The 17,695-nt window shown below is 35.4% G+C and overlaps 3 protein-coding genes across 5 annotated transcripts; 2 read left to right on the top strand and 1 right to left on the bottom strand.

The window, feature by feature from the left end:
* Nucleotides 1-282: 282 nt before the first annotated feature.
* On the top strand, nucleotides 283-17,538 carry LOC147535302 (uncharacterized). 3 transcript variants are annotated; one of them, XM_086651167.1, is made up of 6 exons: nucleotides 283-492; nucleotides 14,405-14,516; nucleotides 14,633-14,734; nucleotides 14,873-15,016; nucleotides 15,414-15,564; nucleotides 15,897-17,538. In XM_086651167.1, exons 2-6 carry the CDS (start codon nucleotides 14,499-14,501, stop codon nucleotides 17,273-17,275), a joined length of 1,794 nt encoding a protein of 597 aa, XP_086507293.1. In that variant the 5' UTR covers nucleotides 283-492; nucleotides 14,405-14,498; the 3' UTR covers nucleotides 17,276-17,538. The 3 variants fall into 3 exon arrangements, with proteins under 3 accessions (XP_086507293.1, XP_086507292.1, XP_086507294.1); XM_086651166.1 differs by lacking the exon at nucleotides 283-492 and adding an exon at nucleotides 11,625-12,103; XM_086651168.1 differs by lacking the exon at nucleotides 283-492 and adding an exon at nucleotides 11,886-12,103 and having other exon boundaries at nucleotides 14,147-14,516.
* Nucleotides 2,893-5,798, top strand: LOC147535304 (receptor-like protein EIX2). The gene has a single exon (XM_086651161.1). The coding sequence runs from the start codon at nucleotides 2,936-2,938 to the stop codon at nucleotides 5,399-5,401; it is 2,466 nt and encodes an 821-aa protein (XP_086507287.1). The 5' UTR covers nucleotides 2,893-2,935; the 3' UTR covers nucleotides 5,402-5,798.
* On the bottom strand, nucleotides 5,977-9,398 carry LOC147535303 (uncharacterized). The gene is made up of 4 exons (XM_086648793.1): nucleotides 9,357-9,398; nucleotides 8,611-8,931; nucleotides 8,134-8,265; nucleotides 5,977-6,606 (listed from the first exon to the last, which is right to left on the bottom strand). Exons 2-4 carry the CDS (start codon nucleotides 8,884-8,886, stop codon nucleotides 6,481-6,483), a joined length of 534 nt encoding a protein of 177 aa, XP_086504919.1. The 5' UTR covers nucleotides 8,887-8,931; nucleotides 9,357-9,398; the 3' UTR covers nucleotides 5,977-6,480.
* Nucleotides 17,539-17,695: the final 157 nt, after the last annotated feature.

Raw genomic sequence — 17,695 nt, 5'->3', positions numbered from 1 at the left:
CAGGAAACTGGTCACAAAGTTTGGAGTTATTTGAAAAATGACCCTTTTATTTTTTACTAGTGCGGTGTTTAAAACGTTTGGAGAGAGAAAAAACTGTTACAGAGAGAGAAGAAGAAGAAGAAGAAGGTGGCATAAAACGTTTTTTATCCGACACGTATCAGTTCTTCTAGCAAAACCAATAACATTTTCAGAGAGTAAATATGAACACGTGGTGACGAAATTTAGACAACTTTTTGTTGGATATATTAAAATTCATTATTTAACGGCTCAATTCTCATTTTCAGAGAGAAAGAAAAATAATAGAGAGAGAAAATGATAGGTGAAAAAGATGAACTTCTTTTCTGCAAAATAGTCATCAGATCTTATGAAATTTCTTACCTTTCCTACTAATCTTCACTGGAAAAATCATATAGTTTCGGCGAACGTTGTCTTCGAAAGTTCATCCAACTGTTCACGTTAGGAAAATCAGAGGAACTATTTGCAGAGTTTTAGGTAATTTTTCAGCTTAATTTTTTCCAACATTCAAGAAGAGATGTATCCATAAATATTTTTTTTATTTCCAGAATTTTGATGGCTCTGAATACCATATGATGAAGACGCAGCGGAATTAAAAAGGAAGACGACAAAAGAAAATGAAGAACGATTAAATAACTCGAAATAACTATAAATTTGATTAAACTCAGTTGGTTTTTCTCTTCAATATGAATAATAAAGACAGACTCGACCTCCTTTTATAGGATAATAGATTTTCCTGAATAGACTCAAACTGGACTTTTCTAAATAATGGAAATACTGAAATACTGCAACTTCCTAAATAGATAGACTCAAACTGGATTTTCCTAATTAATGGAAATATTGAAATAATGTAACTTCCTAAACCTATATTCAATACGAATCATAGTAAAACTAAGATTTTTCTAAAACTAGGCGTTATTGCCGACTGACCTACGTGGCCGAGAGGCACACGGTTAGCGTGGAGGACCCGGGTGCTCCTGCATCAGACTCATTGAGAGGGTTCCAGCCTACAACCTTATCTCGCGGGCTACTATCACAATTGGGAACAACCGATGTCTAATTATCTTTGTTTTCTGTGGTTGTAATTATTGCCACGTTCCCACCTTTTGTCCATCCATACATTAATTTTGGTGTGTAGAGTCAATGACTGGGGGGGTAGTGGTTGGGGATTTGGAGGGACATTGCCATGTCCCTCCAAATCCTTTGTTATTGGTTGGGGACATTTTAAATGTCCCCAAATGTCTGTGTTATTGGTTGGGGACATTTAAAATGTCTCAAAATGTCCGTGTTATTCGTTTGAGACATTTCAAATGTCCTGAAATGTCTGTGGTATTCGTTAGAGACACGAAATTACGGACATTTCAAGACAAATTGGTTTTGGAGACATGTGAGGACATTTTAGTGTAAATTTGGAGAGCTTTTGGAGAGAAAATGTCTTTCAAAATATGGAAGACACTTGCGGACATTTCATTAAGAAATATAAAAATAATTATTATTATCAAATTAGATTAAATAATTTATAATAAATAATATATAAAAATATTAATTATTATAATACTTTATTATAGTAATAATGATATTATTGCCATTACTATATTATACTATTATTATATTATTATAATATTATCTTATTATTATATTATTATACTATATTATTATTATCTTATTGTATTATTATTATTATTATTATATTTTATAATATTATCTTATTATATTATTGTATTTTATAATACTTTATTATAGTAACAATACTTTATTTCTTATATTACTATATTATTGTATTATTATTATTATATTATTGTATTATTATTATTATTATATTTTATAATATTATCTTATTATATTATTATGTTATATTATTATTATCTTATTATATGTTACTATATTATTGTATTATTATATTATTATATTATTATATTATATTATAGTAATAATGATATTATTATCATATTACTATATTATATTATTATTATATTATATATATATATATATATTAGTATATTATATAAAATAATACATATTTACCAATTGTCCATCAATGTTCACAGATATCTACGGATGGCTACCAAAGTCGAAAAATATATTTTCGAAATAATGGTACAATTATTTTTATTTCATATGATTAAACGATAATGATAAAATTAAATAAATAAATGTCCACTAATTGTCCATAAATGTCCTCAGATATCCACAGACGTCCACAAAACTCGAAAAATATATTTTTAAAATATGAGTACAAATATATTATTTTGTATGGTTAGACAATAATGATAATACTAAAATAATAAATGCCTACCAATTGTCATCCATGATGAGATAATAATAATAATAATAATAATAATAATAATAATAATAATAATAATAATAATAATAATAATAATAATAATATTAATAATATTAATAATAATAATAATATTAATAATAATAATAATAATAATAATAATATCCACTACACATTTTGTCCATGGATTCAATATGTTGAAATGTCTCCAAAACATTTTGTCTATAAACCAAATGTCTTGAAATGTCCATAAAGACTTTTTGTCCATGAATCAAATGTCTTAAAATGTCTATAAAGACCTTTTGTCTACAGACAAATGTCTCGAAATGTCTTAAAATGTCTCGAAATGTCTACGAGACATTTTGTCCACGAATGTCCTCCTAAATCCCTATCCACTGCCCCCCTAAAGTCTTCTTGACAGAATATCTGAATATGTGAGCAAGTCAGTCAAGTCTTTAGTAGGTCCCCTCTTGTGTATTTAAACTTAATGATCAAATGAATGAATGGATCAAGACTTCAGACCCGTCAAGTTGCTTGTCTCTCTCTCTCTCTCTCTATATATATATATATAAGAACACTTTCCTTGCTTTGTACACATTGTACATGTCCTTCAGTCCTTGATTAAATAATTAAATCATCATGGAGCTTATAACCAGATTATTGATAGTGCCTGCTATATCCTTTCTGTTGTGTTCATTAAACATGATCACGTTTAATGTTGCTTGCAATCCAAGAGAGAGAGAAGCTCTTGGAAAATTCAAGCATAATCTTAATGATTCGTATGATAGACTCTCGTCTTGGGTTGGTAACGATTGCTGCAACTGGGAAGGAGTAATCTGCAAAAACAAAACTGAAGGTGATGTTGTGAAACTTCAACTTAGCCGTTTTTCATTGAGTGGCGAACTGAATTCTTCTCTGTTGGAGTTGAAACATTTGTCTCACTTAGAACTAAGTTTGAACAATTTCACGGGGATCCAGATACCAGCTTTCTTGGGTTCACTTCAGAATTTACAGCATCTTGCTCTAGGCGGTAACCATTTTACTGGCAAGATTCCTCCTCAGCTAGGTAACCTTTCAAGTCTTTATTCTCTTGATTTGAGTGGGAATAAGTTGGAAGGGGAGATACCAAGAACCTTGAGAAATCTTTGCAACTTGGAGGAATTATATTTGCCTCTAAACAATCTTCAAGGAGAGATATCATCATTATTATTTACAAATTCATCTAGATGTTTTGGGAGCACATTGAGCTATTTAGAATTGGATTATAATCTACTTTCTGGACGGTTACCTGATGAATTGGGAACCCTTAAGAATTTGGAAGAACTGTCTCTTTCAGGTAACTCATTTTCTGGTTCAATTCCTTCGTCACTAGGAAGATTGTCATTGTTGAGGGAGTTAGATCTTAGCAATAACAAGTTAAATGGGTCTTTTCCAGAAAGTTTCAGGAACCTCTCGAGTTTAGAAACATTGAGTATCTCATTAGAAGGTTTTCTGACTGAAGCTAACTTTGATAATCTCACAAGACTAGAAGTATTAGATATCTATTCTTTGGTTCTAAACGTGAGCCATGACTGGGTTCCTCCTTTTCAACTCCAAGAAGCACGACTCCGAAATTGTTCAGTAGGACAACGATTTCCTCAATGGTTACAAACACAAAAAAGTCTTAGACAAGTAGAAGTATCTAATGCTGGAATATGTGGTTCAGTTCCTAGTTGGTTTTGGAACATGACTTCCCAATTCACATATTTAAATATATCACACAATCAAATTGAAGGGGAGTTACCGAATATGTTCTCGATGAGAGGCACCCAAAGTCTGGTTTACATGAACTCAAACCGATTCACAGGTAACTTACCGCGTATATCTTCTTCCATTTTCGCGATTGATCTTTCAAAGAATACCTTCTCAGGACCCATTTCCAATTTACTCTGTTATCCGAACACGTATTCCTTAGCCCTTCTTGATCTTTCAGAAAATCACCTATCTGGAGAACTTCCTGATTGTTGGTTTTACTGGAGATCTTTGAAATATATATATCTCCAAAGCAACAACATAACAGGAAAGATTCCAAGTTCTATAGGGTTTCTATATCAACTTCAGACTTTGCGTTTGCAAAACAATTCTCTCAGTGGAGAATTGCCTTCCTCGTTACGAAACTGTACTCTGTTGAGGATCATTGATGTTGGTGAGAATAGACTTACTGGTCAGATACCTTCTTGGTTAGGAGAAAGCCTTACCAGACTTACTGTTCTTCGACTACGTTCTAATGAGTTTAATGGAGAAATTCCTCACAAACTGTGTTACCTCACTAAGATTCAAATAATGGATCTGGCTCATAACAATCTGTTCGGATCAATTCCAAAATGCTTTAGCAATTTTAGTACAATGGCTTCCAAACGTTACTCAAATTCTGTCGCTTTTCCGGTTCATGTTTATCAAAATACTGACGACACAGTAGACTTTGTAGTTAAAGGTAAAGATATGGTCTATGGACGAAGTTTGCTTATACTTGTTGCTGCTATCGACCTTTCAAGTAACAATTTATATGGAGAGATCCCAGAAGAACTGACGTATCTCTACAACTTGCAAATTCTGAACTTAGGGAAAAACCGATTTACGGGAAAGATCCCAAATAAAATTGGTCTTTTAAGTTCACTTGAATCGCTTGATTTGTCGAACAACATACTATCAGGTTCAATCCCTCAAAGCATGGTGAACTTAACTTTTCTTGGTTACTTGAACTTGTCATTTAACAACTTATCAGGGAAAATTCCTTTAGGAACCCAACTGCAAAGCTTTTCAGAGTTGAGCTATATCGGGAACCATGACTTATGTGGCCATCCACTCAAGAACTGCAATGAATATGAACAACAACCTCGAAAAGCACCAAATGGTGACGGCGAAGGATCAATAGAGGACGATGAAGATGAAGATTGGATTGAGATGAAATGGTTTTATATGGGGCTACCATTTGGATTTGTGGTGGGTTTTTGGTGTTTGTTTGGTGTTTTAATAGTGAACAAGTCTTGGAGGTATGCTTATTTGAGGTTGTTAGATGATATAATATATGGTTTATGTACTTGTGTTAAGCAGAAGAAAAAGTAGTGGTCTTGGACTGATGAGTTTATCTTTAATGTAATAATAAACTTCGCTTTTGTATAACTGAACAAGAAGAGTTAAAGGATTGACAAGGAATATATCTCAGTTATACAAAAGTGAAGCAGTGCTCTAAGGCAAAGTTGGACTCCGAGACAGAGCTGGAATGCGAAGCTAGGCTTATGTCGGTTATTAGTATTAGCATATCCGTGTATAATGTCGGTTGTAAAGAGAGAGTCGGTGAGGCGGTGGGATTAGGGTTTAGTGGCTAATAAATTAAACCCTAAGGAGATATCAGTAAGACACAATCTCACGAATCTCTTGTGTAAACTTGTTTGCTTATCATAGTGGAAATTATCGCGCCGTTGTTGCCGCGGAGTAGGTCTCACCAACCGAATCACGTAAATCTCTGTGTTATGTTTTTGATCGTTTATTTACTATTCCTATTGCTTGTCTTGGATTACTTGTATCCTTCACATTAACCTCGATTGGGCATAACACGTATAGTATTCACAACTTATATCTCATGTATCTCTGCCGTAGCTACAAATAATCGGATGGAGAATAATGTCTACTCTCTTAGGTTTCCCGGTGAAAGACTTTCATTATATTCTCTCAAAACACGCATGTGGTCAACATTCGGCTGCAGATTTTTACAACACAAAGGAGGCGTTGAATTCCAATTGAATTGAACCCAATTGTTTATCCAACACGGATAAAGAGCTTGACTGGCTAAAAATATAGTGGTTCAAACAGCATAGATGACATGATGGGCATGAATCAGTCCAATTTTACAAATCAGGAACATCCATATTCATGAAAAGTTCCATCATATGGGAATTTGTAAGCTTAGTCTTTTGCTAATCTGTTTCTTCTTTCCCTTTGACTTGGGATTGATCCCTGTAACCTGAGCAGCCGCCCTCCTCTTGGCAGTATCGGTTGCAGGTTTCATGCCATTCTTCTGAAGACTATTCTCAATCTCTATCATATCATGGGGCAACTCGATGCCTCGAAACAGAAGCTTAAGATCACCGTCAACCTTGATGGAAATCCCAGGATCGTTTGAGTATAGGACATCCTCTTGTGAATCAAAACTGGATGGCAGCCAAACATGGCCAGCAGCTTTCAGATCCTGAAAAAGAGTAAAAGACACATTTACATTTCATAATAAGTGAAATCAGAGATAAATTCAATTCTAGATTTTCATATTCGGGCTTGGACCAGGTGTCAATAATTGTAAATAAAAGTGAGACTGTGAGGTTCCATTTTTTTACTTCTATTTCATCCCCAAATCGACACACAGTCTACTCCACTGGAACCACGGAGGTTAACGGTTGCCTAATGAAAATCGAGCATATAAACCACAAATGAATGTTTCGTAGTAGAATGAACGAGGAAATGCAGGAGTGATGAAATTATAGACAGTACCTGTAAGTCTTCCGATGCCCGAATCGGTCTGTACCCGCCCGAATCGGTCTGTACCCGACTGAAAGATCTTAAGCGGACGGACGCGGGCATAGGTCTTTACCCGGTGGTCCGACCGAGTCCGCCCGCTTTATCGTCCGCCCGACCGAACCCGCCCACACCCGTCTGTTTATCCTACCCGTTATACCCGCCCGCCTATATGATTGATTTTAAGCCTTTAGATTTGTAGAGTTAGCTACAACCATTAGATTTCAAGAGTAAAACTAAATAACCCTAGAAATCACTTTTCTTAATCTTGTCTTCGTCGTTCTACTTCTCTAGTCTCTATCTCCTCCAAAATCTCAGCATCTCATCAATAACCCGAGAATCCACAATAAACCGATCGTAATCCATGAGAAGAAGCATAGAAACCAATCATAATCCATGAGAAATCTCAATGCTTATCTTACGATTTTGAATTCATTTACTTTTTAGAATTGTAAAGTGAGAGTTTTAGAAAGTTGTATTTAGCGACTAAACATTTTTAATTTCGAATAAAAGTTTCTTTATTTGTTCATTAGTGACCGGTGTCTGCCCGACCGATACCCGGTTTGCCCGACTATCAAAACGGTCACGGACGGGCACTTTGTTGGAGAAAAATCAGAAATGTCCGCCCGTTTTGTCTAGATGTCCGAGTGGACACTTAGGACTCGTGTCCGTTCCGCCCGAACCGGTTGAGTTAGTGTCTGTTTCCCGCCCGTCCGGACCGATATAAGAGCATCTCCAAGTCTTACCCATTTTTTTACAAATTACCATCTCTTAACCGTAACAGAAAAACAAGATATAAGAGCATCTCCAATGCAAAACTCAATCTTAGAAACTCGAAGTGCCACATAGGATTTTTTTAGAGTTTTTCTTAAAAAATCATTTCCAATGCAAAACTCAACTAAGATCTCAAAGATGATGTGTCGAGAGTCGAATAGAGATATCTCAAGAGGACACTCTATTTTCAGAGTGTCCTCTTGAGATATCTCTAATTGTCCAACTCATCAATATTTAAATTTCAACCAATAGAAATCAAGTCTTCGTATATTTTCAAAATAACTAATTATTTTTTTACAAAAATAACCATGACACGTAAGTAAAATAAAAGAGTTTAGAGTGTTGCATTGGAGACATACAAGAATTGAGGATCTCTATTGTCGACACCTAGGAGTGAGAATCTCAATTGAAACTTGACAAATAGGACAAATAGAGATTTTTTGAGTTTTGCATTGGAGATGCTCTAACTACTGTGTAACTGAGTTTACGGGTGAACTTGGAGAAGAAAAAATTACCTTGTATGAGAAGCGATTCCCGTCGTAATACACCTTAAGGTTATTCTTCAAGCTGTCAAAGACTGCCTGGTTGCCAGTTACATCAACATAACATTCTCTATTTATTTCTTCAGGTGTAAATGCTTGCCTTGTCTGGACAGAAGTATCCACATATATTAGTTTAATCTTTCCTAAGCAATATATATTAATCAGAAGTATAAAGACATCTAAACATGTTACGACAATCTTTAAACAATAAATGAAAGCATTAAACTTTTAAAATTCGAATTAAGCTGGCTCGTAAAGAGAAGGCTTTCCTTGAGAATTTGACGGGTGACATAATTATTAATACAAACGAACTAAATATTAGTATTATTCTAAACCATTGTTATTCAACTTCTATGTGTTCTTTTTCCATTTCGAATATGACAGAAAAGAAATGTTGGTTCACAAGCGGATTTCAATGAATCCATATAAAACAACTAAAGAGTTTTGTACCTCTAGCAGCATATCTATGACACGTTTTATTTGAGCCCCGACGGGAGACTTCCGGATGGTATTTATGTGTTGAAGCCTCTCCGTGTCATTTGAAAATTTGACAGTAGGAGCCATCGCAGCAGCAATAGAAGAAAAAGTTGCTGCAGGTATAGCCGCCTTATGACGAGGGGATTCGGCAGTAGTGAATGGCCCTGCTCGTGATCTAAGACTAGTGAGGGTAGATTGGCACTTCGCCTGCTGTTGGTTGAACTTGTCTAAGCTTTCTTTCAACGTCATCGGAGCTCAACAATAATCACTGATTAACTTCTCAAGTACAAATACCTACACATGTGAAGGAAAAAAGAAATAGAAACAGATTAGGATATGGTGATTTGCTCGACGATAACAAATAGAAATTCAAGATAGAGATTTGATTATCGTAAAGCTATTATTAGTTATATAATTCCAATCTTTGGGGCTAGAACTAAATTAGACAAGCAAACAAAAAGGTTAGAGAAAAGATGCATTTTTGTTTCTGACTTCTAATCGAAAATATTAGTAGAACTTTTTAAGGCATAGCCTAATCTAGTACTACTTAAGATAAAGCATTCAAATAAATATCCTACATGAAAAGATATATGCATGCATCATCCAGACTATTAACATCATGAAACAAATTGGGTTTCATCAAACTAAATAAAACCAAAACTTTCTCATCAAAAAAATAAAAAATAAAACCAAAACTCTGAAAAAAAAAAAAAACTAACCTTAAAAGTTGAAAATTTTGCTATGGGTAGCCCAATTTCCTCTATTACTCTCGTTTACTGAACTCAATACAGTTTTAGAATCAGGCACCCTCTAGGGTATGTGTTTGATAGGCCTTTTCTGGGAGAAAATAGAAAAAAATTCTCTAAAAATTACATTTTTCTTTTGTTTGGTTGAAGAGAATTATGTCCTCACGTGACTTATTTTTTCCAAACTTTCTCCAAAATAGGAGGAATTTTTTACCCACCTTCCAACTGAGTAAAACTTTCTCTATCTCTTTACTTCTTTAGTTTGTCCAATAGGTGCATACCTTCCTCCATCTTCCTGTCTCCCTATTTCACTCTCTCTCCTAAAACTCACTAATACCACTAGCAGCACTCTTCCTCACTCACTAGCATACCCTAATTATGATCCTCTACAGGACATGGTTCCTTCTTTTATACATAAACAACAACCACACATGACACATCTCTCTCCACATACATACATATATGTATATTTTTTGTTTTGTCTGTGGCTATGTGATCCGCAACTTTGGGACATGAGTTAAGTGGGCATTGTTTTGTGGCATTGTTTTGTTGTATCAACAAATTGGAAAGATAGAGAGAGAAGGTGAGATGAGGGGGAGGCCTGGAGGTGTAGCTTTATTTGTATTTGGATACTATAGTAATTGATCTTCTAGCATATCTCTATACCAGTGTAGTTTTTTCCTTCTCATTTTCAATTACAGACATTTAGATTTCCGAGTTACCTTAAACCTACACAATGTTGATGATTTAAGTAGTTAAAAGTACTATTAAGTTTCCTGTAATCACTTTTTCACCACATAATTCCTCTTTGCCTACAACTGTATCTACTTATGTCAGCCTTACTGTCCAACAAATTAATGGCACACAAGATTTTAGGACCAAGAGAACTTCATGGTATGAGTACCTTATATATAAATTTTGAGATTGTAAGAATATTTTTTATTTGAAAACTATTTTTTCTGTCTTAGCGAAACAAACAATAGAAAATATGAAAGTAATCATAGAGTAAATTTTTCTCGGAGTAAATGTTTCTCCTAGAAAAATTTTCTCTATTTTTTTTCCTTTCTAAAAAGTTAAAACAAGATAAGGTCCAATTCCCTTGACCGAAGTCAATGATTTTGTGGGAATATGTGTTTTAGGGTGTCTCTTTAGGAAAAGATGTAACTCCGGTGGAAGGGCGCTCCTAAAAGCACAAAGAACCTGCCTCAAATGCTAGTGTGTCGGGGTTATTAGGAGGCAATCTAAAAACTATATAGGCGTGGGAATGTTTAACTGCACCCAGCCTTCTAACACAAATTAATTGACGTTGTTAACCTTTTCATCATGATCGCTTAGAACATCTCCAATGCAACACTCAACTTGAAAAACTCAATTTGACACATAGGATTACTTGAGTTTTTAATAAAAAAACACTCTTCAATGCAACACCCAACTAGAAACTCGATATGATGTTGCAACAATAAATATTTAGATACTCAAAAGAAAACTCAACAATTGGTTTTCTTTTTAATATATCAGCATTTATTGTTGTATCTCAATTGATCCATATCATAATTCTATATATTAAAATAAGAAACAAGAGTAAATCTAGAGTTTTTTTTTAGTGTTGCATTGGAGAAGAATTTTGAATTGAGTATCTCAATAGTGTCATATACGAAAGAGAAACTCAATTCATACTTGACACATTGGATTAATCGAGTTTCTGTTGAGTATTGCATTGGAGAAGCTCTTAGTCGACGTTCCTTCTCTAACCGAGTTGTTCATGACTTCTCAACCTCGAGAAATGTGATGAGATGGAGGAGAGAGAAACGATGACTAGTTAACGGTGTTATAACGGAATCTTAAGAAGGAAGCCATCGAGGTATTTTTGTTAAAATAAGGAACTAGACAGGAAACCGGTCACAAAATTAGAGCTATTTGAAAAATAACCTTTTTATTTTTTACTACTGCGCTACTGCCCGTGGACTTTACTGTAAAGTACACATCTAGAAAAAATGAAAAAAATACCAAAAGGGTTGTAATATCCTTATATCCATGGTAGCATCTAGTTTAGATTACATTAATCATTACACTTTCCTATACCGCACGTGACACCCACAAATTGGTAAAAAGCACGGGCCAGTCCAGTCTAGCCCGATCTCGTGTAACCCGATCCGATATTAAACATAACTAAAACCATTGTTTTTTTTTTTTTTTTTTTGTTGAAATTAAAACCATTGTTAATCTAATGGTTTAAGTGATGTGAAAGTGAAACCATGGAAAATTTTAGAGAGAGAGAAATAGAAGTCAAGGTGTTTAAAACGTTTGAAGAGAGAGAAAAAACTGTTACAGAGATAGAAGAAGAAGAAGAAGGTGGCATAAAACGTTTTTTATCCGACACGTATCAGTTCTTCTAACAAAACCAATAACATTTTCAGATAGTAAATATGAACACGTGGTGACGAAATTTAGACAACTTTTTGTCGGATATATTAAAATTCATTATTTAACGGCTCAATTCTCATTTCTAGAGAGAGAAAGAAAAATAATAGAGAGAGAAAATGATAGGTGAAAAAGATGAACTTCTTTTCTGCAAAATAGTCATCAGATCTTATGAAATTTCTTACCTTTCCTACTAATCTTCACCGGAAAAATCTTATAGTTCCGGCTAACGTTGTCTTCGAAAGTTCATCCAACTGTTCGCGTTAGGAAAATCTGAGGAACTATTTGCAGAGTTTTAGGTAATTTTTCAGCTTAATTTTCTCGCGAATTTAAGATTTCTAGGGTTTCTGATGTAAAAATCGCGAATTTATAAAAGAAATTCGTTTAATTTTGTTAGTTTGAACTGTGATTTTGTATTTGTAGAGTGAAGATTGTGATTTTGGTGGTTGTTTGTATAGAACTGAACTTGTTCATATTGAATTGTTAGGATTTTTAGTAGATTAGTTCAGCTGTTTGATCGGTTAGAATGTGATAATTTTTGTTTGATCTGTTGAAAAATATGTGACTCTACTGATTCTAATTAGTTTGTTCTTGGTTTTTAACTGCATGTGAATTCGTAAACCCTAGTTGATGAGTGAAAAGAGGATTTCATGTTTACATGGTTGCATGTCTCAAATTTCATCTTTTACTAAAACATTCAAGTATACAGGAGTGGGTTTTGGTATTCAACATATTGTAGTTTGAATTGTGATAAGTTTGTGTTGATTAAAGCCTTAAAGGAATGAATGAATCACAGCACAACAATGGAAGATTTGATTGTTTTTTGGGAAGTGGTGTTCTTTAGGGAAAAAAAATAGTTTAAAGGATAGTTGGTTAAGATTTTGCGTGGAAGGAGTTCGGTAGATTAATTTAGGAGATTTGTCAGCTCGGTCGGATAGATAGTTATTTAACGAAAAAATGATTGAGCCGTACCCGTTTTTGGAAGTTTTCGGTCTTTTTAGCTTGTCTAGTTCCTGTGTAGATACGCACGTGGATCGTTTTTAGCTTGATCTGATTTGACGCTAAAAATTAACCCACGCTGATTATTCTGTGGGTCTTGAATTTTCTTGTCGTTACTTCGAAAATTATACGTAGCTTTTGTTATACATGAGCTTATCAGTTGCTGGTAGATGAAATTAAAGCAAAACTTGAGGATGTTACTTTTTGTTTGAACACATGGAGAACTCTTATTTTCAAGTTCATACAAAATACTTCTCAAGTCTGAAAATCGACAAGTGCTACTATTTAAGATATTAGTATGTTAAATGAAAACAAGACTTTTCAGACGTTTAGGCCTCATTTGGATACACAGATCAGATAGCTTATATTATGAGTTTGTTGGTCATCCATGTTTAGATTATCTTTGAGGTTGAGAGTCTAAGTTAACACCCATCTATACTACGTCTCCACTTAGTAAACCTCCTCTAATTTGGTTTTTTTTTTACTTTCAATAGCTTACAATTTTGGTCCTTTTTACTTTCAATAGCTTAATGATGTCCAATAATCATGAACCACAGAAAACACACAAAATAACTACCAAGTAAATAAAGAAACAACAATAAAAAAAGACACTATGTAGGTCGAAGGCAATAGGCTCAAGGCTTAGTGTATCTGTCTCTCCTAACTCGATGTCTAAGTGTCTTCTGCCTTTTCAAATGTTGTTCCTCATTATAGACGGTTACGAAATTGTGGCTTGATAATTCTTTAACTGGACTTGATATTAAATGACTTCCGGTCTTAACTTAGTTTATTGTAACTTTTAGTAAGATTTATTGAGATATTCTCAATTAGGGTAGTGTATTACTGTATATGCTTCCTCATGTTCCTTATGAATAGTTAATAGAAAAGAGAACTCTCCGATTGCTTATATGCAATGATTTTCTGTCTAAAGTACAAGTGGTAGCAAAAAAAAGAAGGATACGATAACTAGTTTATAAAAGTATGTCTAACTAGTTTAATAAAAGTATGTCTAACAATGTACCCATTTTGAACGTTTCCCATTGATCGTTTTTAGACCCCCTAAGCTTGTCGGTCACCAACACATGTACATATAGCAAAGTTATAGGCCAAAAGCAAAAATTATTTTATTAAAGTAGAAATACGAAAACTTAGAAGCGAATGGAAGGCAAAAGAAACCAGACTTAAACTGTTTAAACCGAACTACGTATGGAGGCCATTAGATTGGCTGGCCAGATGGGTAGAAACTATCTGGGTAGTTGGGCACAGTGGCTTGAGTCAGTAACTGTAACTCAATATAAGAAGTATGTCAATGCTAAGGGTTGGGGTATTGCTTCCATATGCAGCTAGGCTATTAAACTGGATATTTTGCCTTCTATGGAAAACATTGTGTTGCTACTTTTATGAGGTGAAAGATCTTATTGTTTCCTTATTAAGAAAAATTCATGTTATGATTTAATAATAGAAGAGGAATGGAATGTGTGAATAATTGTCATGCTAAGGTATGTAAAGTTGATGTATGTAATGTACTAGTAATTTCTCATTTGTTTGTCTATCAAATGGGAGCAACAGACGAGTTACAGTTCGTTTTGTTGTTAATGCAGAGTTACTTCAGTCAACCAACCAGTTGAGTTTCTTTATCAAGAAAACTATCTGAAGATCTCAAACACATTCAGATCAAATAAAAGGAATCCTGCAATGCCCTCAGCCAAACGAGTTTGTTTTCTATTAATTTGCTATTAATCACTTAAGTGCATTGCTCATTATTTACTTACGTATTACAATTACTAAGTTTTGTAGTTAAACCTTCTGACAAGTCATGTATTCATTAGGCCAAGGTTGAATGGAAGAAGGAAACGGAAGAGGATTTGCCATCAGGATGGACGAAGATTACAAAATGTCAAAAGATAGGAGATAAGATCAGAAAAGACGCGGTAACTTAGTTAGTTTGCCCTCTACATCATATTAAAATATGTTGGTCATGTGAAATAATTTATCCTCTCTCATTATGGCGGTGTATCCTTATATTAATTCATCCAAGATGCGTTTTTAACTGATTGTTATTCATACAGTATTACATAGATCCTGCCAGCGGATATATCTTTCGCTCAAAGAGGGATGTTTCTCGTTATCTTAGCACTGGAGATATTGGAAGACTTGCTTTCAAACCCAAAAATGGATGTTTGGGTGACTTCGATATGGATGAGATAACTTCTGTATGTATTTAGCTTTTGCCTTTGTTTCTTTGATATATGTTTCCTCGTGCCTACTACTTTCTATTATACCTAGTTTGTTATATTCACCAAATATGTGGTTCTTGTGATGATAATCTACTTCAAAAAGATGCATCATCTCTTGCAACCATTGACAAAATATGGCTAGTACACAATTAGAACTAGATTTTTTAGGTCTTCTGGTTTATACTGAATGTGAACTGCGAACATTAATGTTAGCCCAAAATGTAAAAGGGGAATCGGTCCGATCAAACCGATCAAACATATACTCTGGGTGCTCCTATTTTGTGTATTTGAACAAATGTGCAATATATATATTTCTTTTATTTTAATTATATTTTGACTTCCCACATTTCACCCTTGTTCTTGTTTCTCTTAGTCACCTACAGCAGCCAAAAGACAGCAAGTAGAAGACAGCTCGATCACAGCCCAAACCCCGAGTCCGGACAAGATGACCGAGAATGGGAAGATTCTGGAAGCATCTCCAAAGAAGGAATTTACACCAGTATCGAAGAAAGCTGTTGTTCAAAGTAAGCTCTAAACTTTCTATGAATACGGGGAAATAGTCTCAGATCAGTTCATTAATTTCATTTTTATCCTTAAAGGCTTAAACTTTCCTTCTGGATAAAATATGCAATTCCAGGATTCTTCCGTTTTACGATTGATTAATAAAACCCTTTATTATAGTGTCACTGATATATCCATTTCAACTAGTCCAGAAGTTTGAGATTAGGCTTGTGCTGCATTTCAATGAGACTCATAATGGAAATGGAAATGGAAATGTTAGAGAGAACGGAAAAGCTTCTATACTCAAAAGATACACGATAGTTCTTTGATCCTGATATGAAGTAATCTTGTGCAGGTGAAGAATCTCCTGATCTGGGCAATCTAACAACTCCTAAACCCGACTCGAAGGAAATGCTGGATCCAGATCCAAGCAAACTTGTTTCAGTTCTACCACCTCCTAAGACCTCTTCTGAGAATCAGAAACAGGAGCAGAAAGACGAGGTATTGAATCAGAGAAGAAACACAAGGTATCAGCTTAAGTTGAGCAAAACTAAAGATACAAAGGAACTTAGTCTCCCTCGTCGAGCTTCTAAACGACTTGCTGGAATTAGTGCTGCTGGAACTAGTGCCGAACCCATTTCAGTCCCGGAAATTAGTCAGGAGAAAAATCATCATGTAGCTCCTGTGCCTGAAGCAATTCCTGTTACCGATGAAAAAGTAAGCAACTCCACAAATCAGGTACCGGGGCTTGTTGATCAAACTGGTTCTGCTGTAGAATCAAGATCCACAACTGCACCAAAGTTTGACAATGAGCATGAGAAGTTGCTCCTTGAAAGCAAAGAAACTCGTGAAGCTGAAAAGCAACCAGTAATTCATGAAGCTGATTCAGGAAATAAGGGAACAGAGCAGAGGGGAAACGTAGAGCCAGAACTGGAATTACCTTTCGGAGATTCATGGCCAGATCCTTGTTTGGAATTTGCTTTCAAGACTCTTACAGGTGAAATACCAGTGGAAGATAATTTACTGATTGAGGATTATTTCCAACACCTTGGATCTTCAGTTCAGACCCAAAATAACTCTGACATCGGCCAGCCTGATACTGACGGAGTAGGTGGATCTTGCCAAACTAGAAGTGTTTTCCAGTTGGAAGCGCCAAATCCTCCTATGCCATATCAGCTTGGGCCGAATATGCCCCAAACTCCTATGTCACATCAGGTGCAGTCGGAGATCCTCCATCCTCCTCCGTCACATCAGATGCGGTCGGAGATCCTCCATCATCCTCCACATCAGATGCGGTCAGAAATGCTCCATCCTCGGCCACATCAGGTGCAGTGGGAAATGCCCCACCCTCCTCCGCCACATCAGGTCCGGTCAGAAATGCTCCATCCTACTCCACCAAATCAAGTGCGTCCGGAAATGCTCCATCCTCCACCACATCAGGTGCGGCCGGAAATGCGGTGGGAAATGCCTCGTCACCCTTCGACGCCACATCAGGTGCGGTCGGGAATGACCCATCCTTCCTCGCCACACCAACTGCGGTCAATAATGGCCCATCCTCCTCCGCAACACCAGCAGCGGCCGGTAATGACCCAACCTCTGCCACATCAGATGCAGTCAGAAATTACCCGTCATCCTCTGGCACATCAGCTGCAGACAAATCTGGCACTACCAGGGTCTACTAATGGGAACAAGTTCAGCTTTGGAGGTCAAAAAATCTTCCCAAAGGAAGGATGAAGAATTGCAGAGACAGCTAGAAAAAAAAAAGTAGTAGGAAAAGGGTAGAAGTCTTTTTAAAGATTAACTTGTAGGGAAGCAAGCAATTTGAAATGTACAAATATGATAAACATGTTTTGTAAGTACTGGTGTAAGTTCATTTTGAGCTTCTATCCTAAATTATCCTTTTCCTTTTCTTTTGTTGTAATTTCTTAATCTTCTCTTTTGAACAGACTTCAAAATGTAACCTAGTTCTGCTTCAAAATCTTAGCTTTGTTTATAAATCAGCTTTTGATGGAGTAAAGCAATTTTAGGGTTGTTTATGTTGTGAAAACATAAGTTTTGATCCCGATAGACGATGGCGCCTTATAAAAGCCCGATAGCGGCCAACAACTGACGTCTCAGTTGGTTAAGGCATTTGCTCCAAAACCTTGGAGGTCC

The sequence above is a fragment of the Eschscholzia californica genome, unplaced genomic scaffold (genome assembly GCF_041429995.1).
Source record: "Eschscholzia californica isolate CP2 unplaced genomic scaffold, dmEscCali1.0.p SCAF_6, whole genome shotgun sequence".
Lineage (NCBI taxonomy): Eukaryota > Viridiplantae > Streptophyta > Magnoliopsida > Ranunculales > Papaveraceae > Eschscholzia > Eschscholzia californica.
This window is presented reverse-complemented; position numbering and strand designations above follow the sequence as displayed.

Coding starts and splice junctions, on each gene's coding strand:
- LOC147535302 (XM_086651167.1), top strand. Junction 14,735..14,872: donor ATAAGATCAGAAAAGACGCG/GTAACTTAGTTA, acceptor TTATTCATACAG/TATTACATAGATCCTGCCAG. Junction 15,565..15,896: donor GAAGAAAGCTGTTGTTCAAA/GTAAGCTCTAAA, acceptor AATCTTGTGCAG/GTGAAGAATCTCCTGATCTG.
- LOC147535303 (XM_086648793.1), bottom strand. CDS start 8,886: ATGACGTTGAAAGAAAGCTTAGACAAGTTCAACCAACAGCAGGCGAAG. Junction 8,266..8,610: donor TCATAGATATGCTGCTAGAG/GTACAAAACTCT, acceptor ACTTCTGTCCAG/ACAAGGCAAGCATTTACACC. Junction 6,607..8,133: donor GGAATCGCTTCTCATACAAG/GTAATTTTTTCT, acceptor ACCTGGTCCAAG/CCCGAATATGAAAATCTAGA.
- LOC147535304 (XM_086651161.1), top strand. CDS start 2,936: ATGGAGCTTATAACCAGATTATTGATAGTGCCTGCTATATCCTTTCTG.